The sequence below is a fragment of the Perkinsus marinus genome, assembly GCF_000006405.1.
Source record: "Perkinsus marinus ATCC 50983 genomic scaffold scf_1104296943650, whole genome shotgun sequence".
Classification (NCBI taxonomy): domain Eukaryota; phylum Perkinsozoa; order Perkinsida; family Perkinsidae; genus Perkinsus; species Perkinsus marinus.
Window position 1 is genome coordinate 1 of NW_003211736.1, and position 978 is coordinate 978.

Consider the following 978-nt stretch of genomic DNA (forward strand, 5'->3'; position numbering starts at 1 on the left):
CGCGCCGTCACCACCACCAATGATAGCAAGGACGCAGCCAGCCTTGACACCATAGACCTGAGCCAGACTGAAGAGCATGGCTACTTCCATCTCAGACGCTAGGCAGCCGAGATTCTCCAATACTTCCATATAGCGTTTGTGCTCAGCAGCATAGGGGCCGAACTTGAACTCTCTAGCCATGAGGGAATCCTTAGAATGGACCGGGCCAGCGTCGTAGACCCACTGAGCACCTTCCTTAAGCTCTTCATCTTCCGCCTCGAGCTGGTGTTGGGCAGCGCTACACATTGCCGTGACAACAGCAGCCGATCCAAGGGCAGGGAATTCGAGAGGCATGTAATGCCTCGATGTACCCTCATCACGAACAGCACCAGTAGCGATAACGATATCACCGATTCCGAGAGTCTTCTGCATGGCACCAGCGGTACCAACTCTGACGAGGACCTTGGCACCAAGCTTGATCATCTCAGTGGCGATGATGTCAACACTTGGAGCACCCATACCGGTAGAGATAGCACCAATGTCGACCACCGTTCCGTCAGGGGCCTCGTACTTGCCAATGTAACCATCATGACCACGAGGAGAAGCGATCACCTCACAGTCCTGGAGGAAAGTCTCCGCGATCTGCTGCGCGCGATCGCGTGATCCGGGAAGGATCCAGAAGCGACCGAGGCCGCCATTGCCGAGGCAATGTTCTGGAGTGACTGTCACGTGCATGGGCTTGAAGTTTGGATCGGTCATGTTCGGAGGAAAACGATCGACCTACGAGTAGCCTCAAGTCTACAGGGAGCCTCGACTATCCAGACTCCAGTATTCTAGAAACCGTCCCTCACACGGTGCGAGTCACACCGACGAAGTCGCGAGACGGCAGCTCACGGAGCTTCCTAGTCCCGAAATCCGGGATCAGGTTTGTGAGTCTACAGATGGAGGATGCTGGTTGAGGGAAGCAAGACCGACACGCAGGCGCAACAGAAACCGGAG

General features: G+C 55.6%; 1 protein-coding gene across 1 annotated transcript; it reads right to left on the reverse strand.

The window, feature by feature from the left end:
* Positions 1–14: 14 nt before the first annotated feature.
* On the reverse strand, positions 15–738 carry Pmar_PMAR000165 (Uridine phosphorylase, putative; the record flags this gene model as incomplete). Its single annotated transcript, XM_002781050.1, has 1 exon — positions 15–738. A coding segment is annotated over one exon (724 nt), but the record flags the coding sequence as incomplete, so codon positions are not given.
* Positions 739–978: the final 240 nt, after the last annotated feature.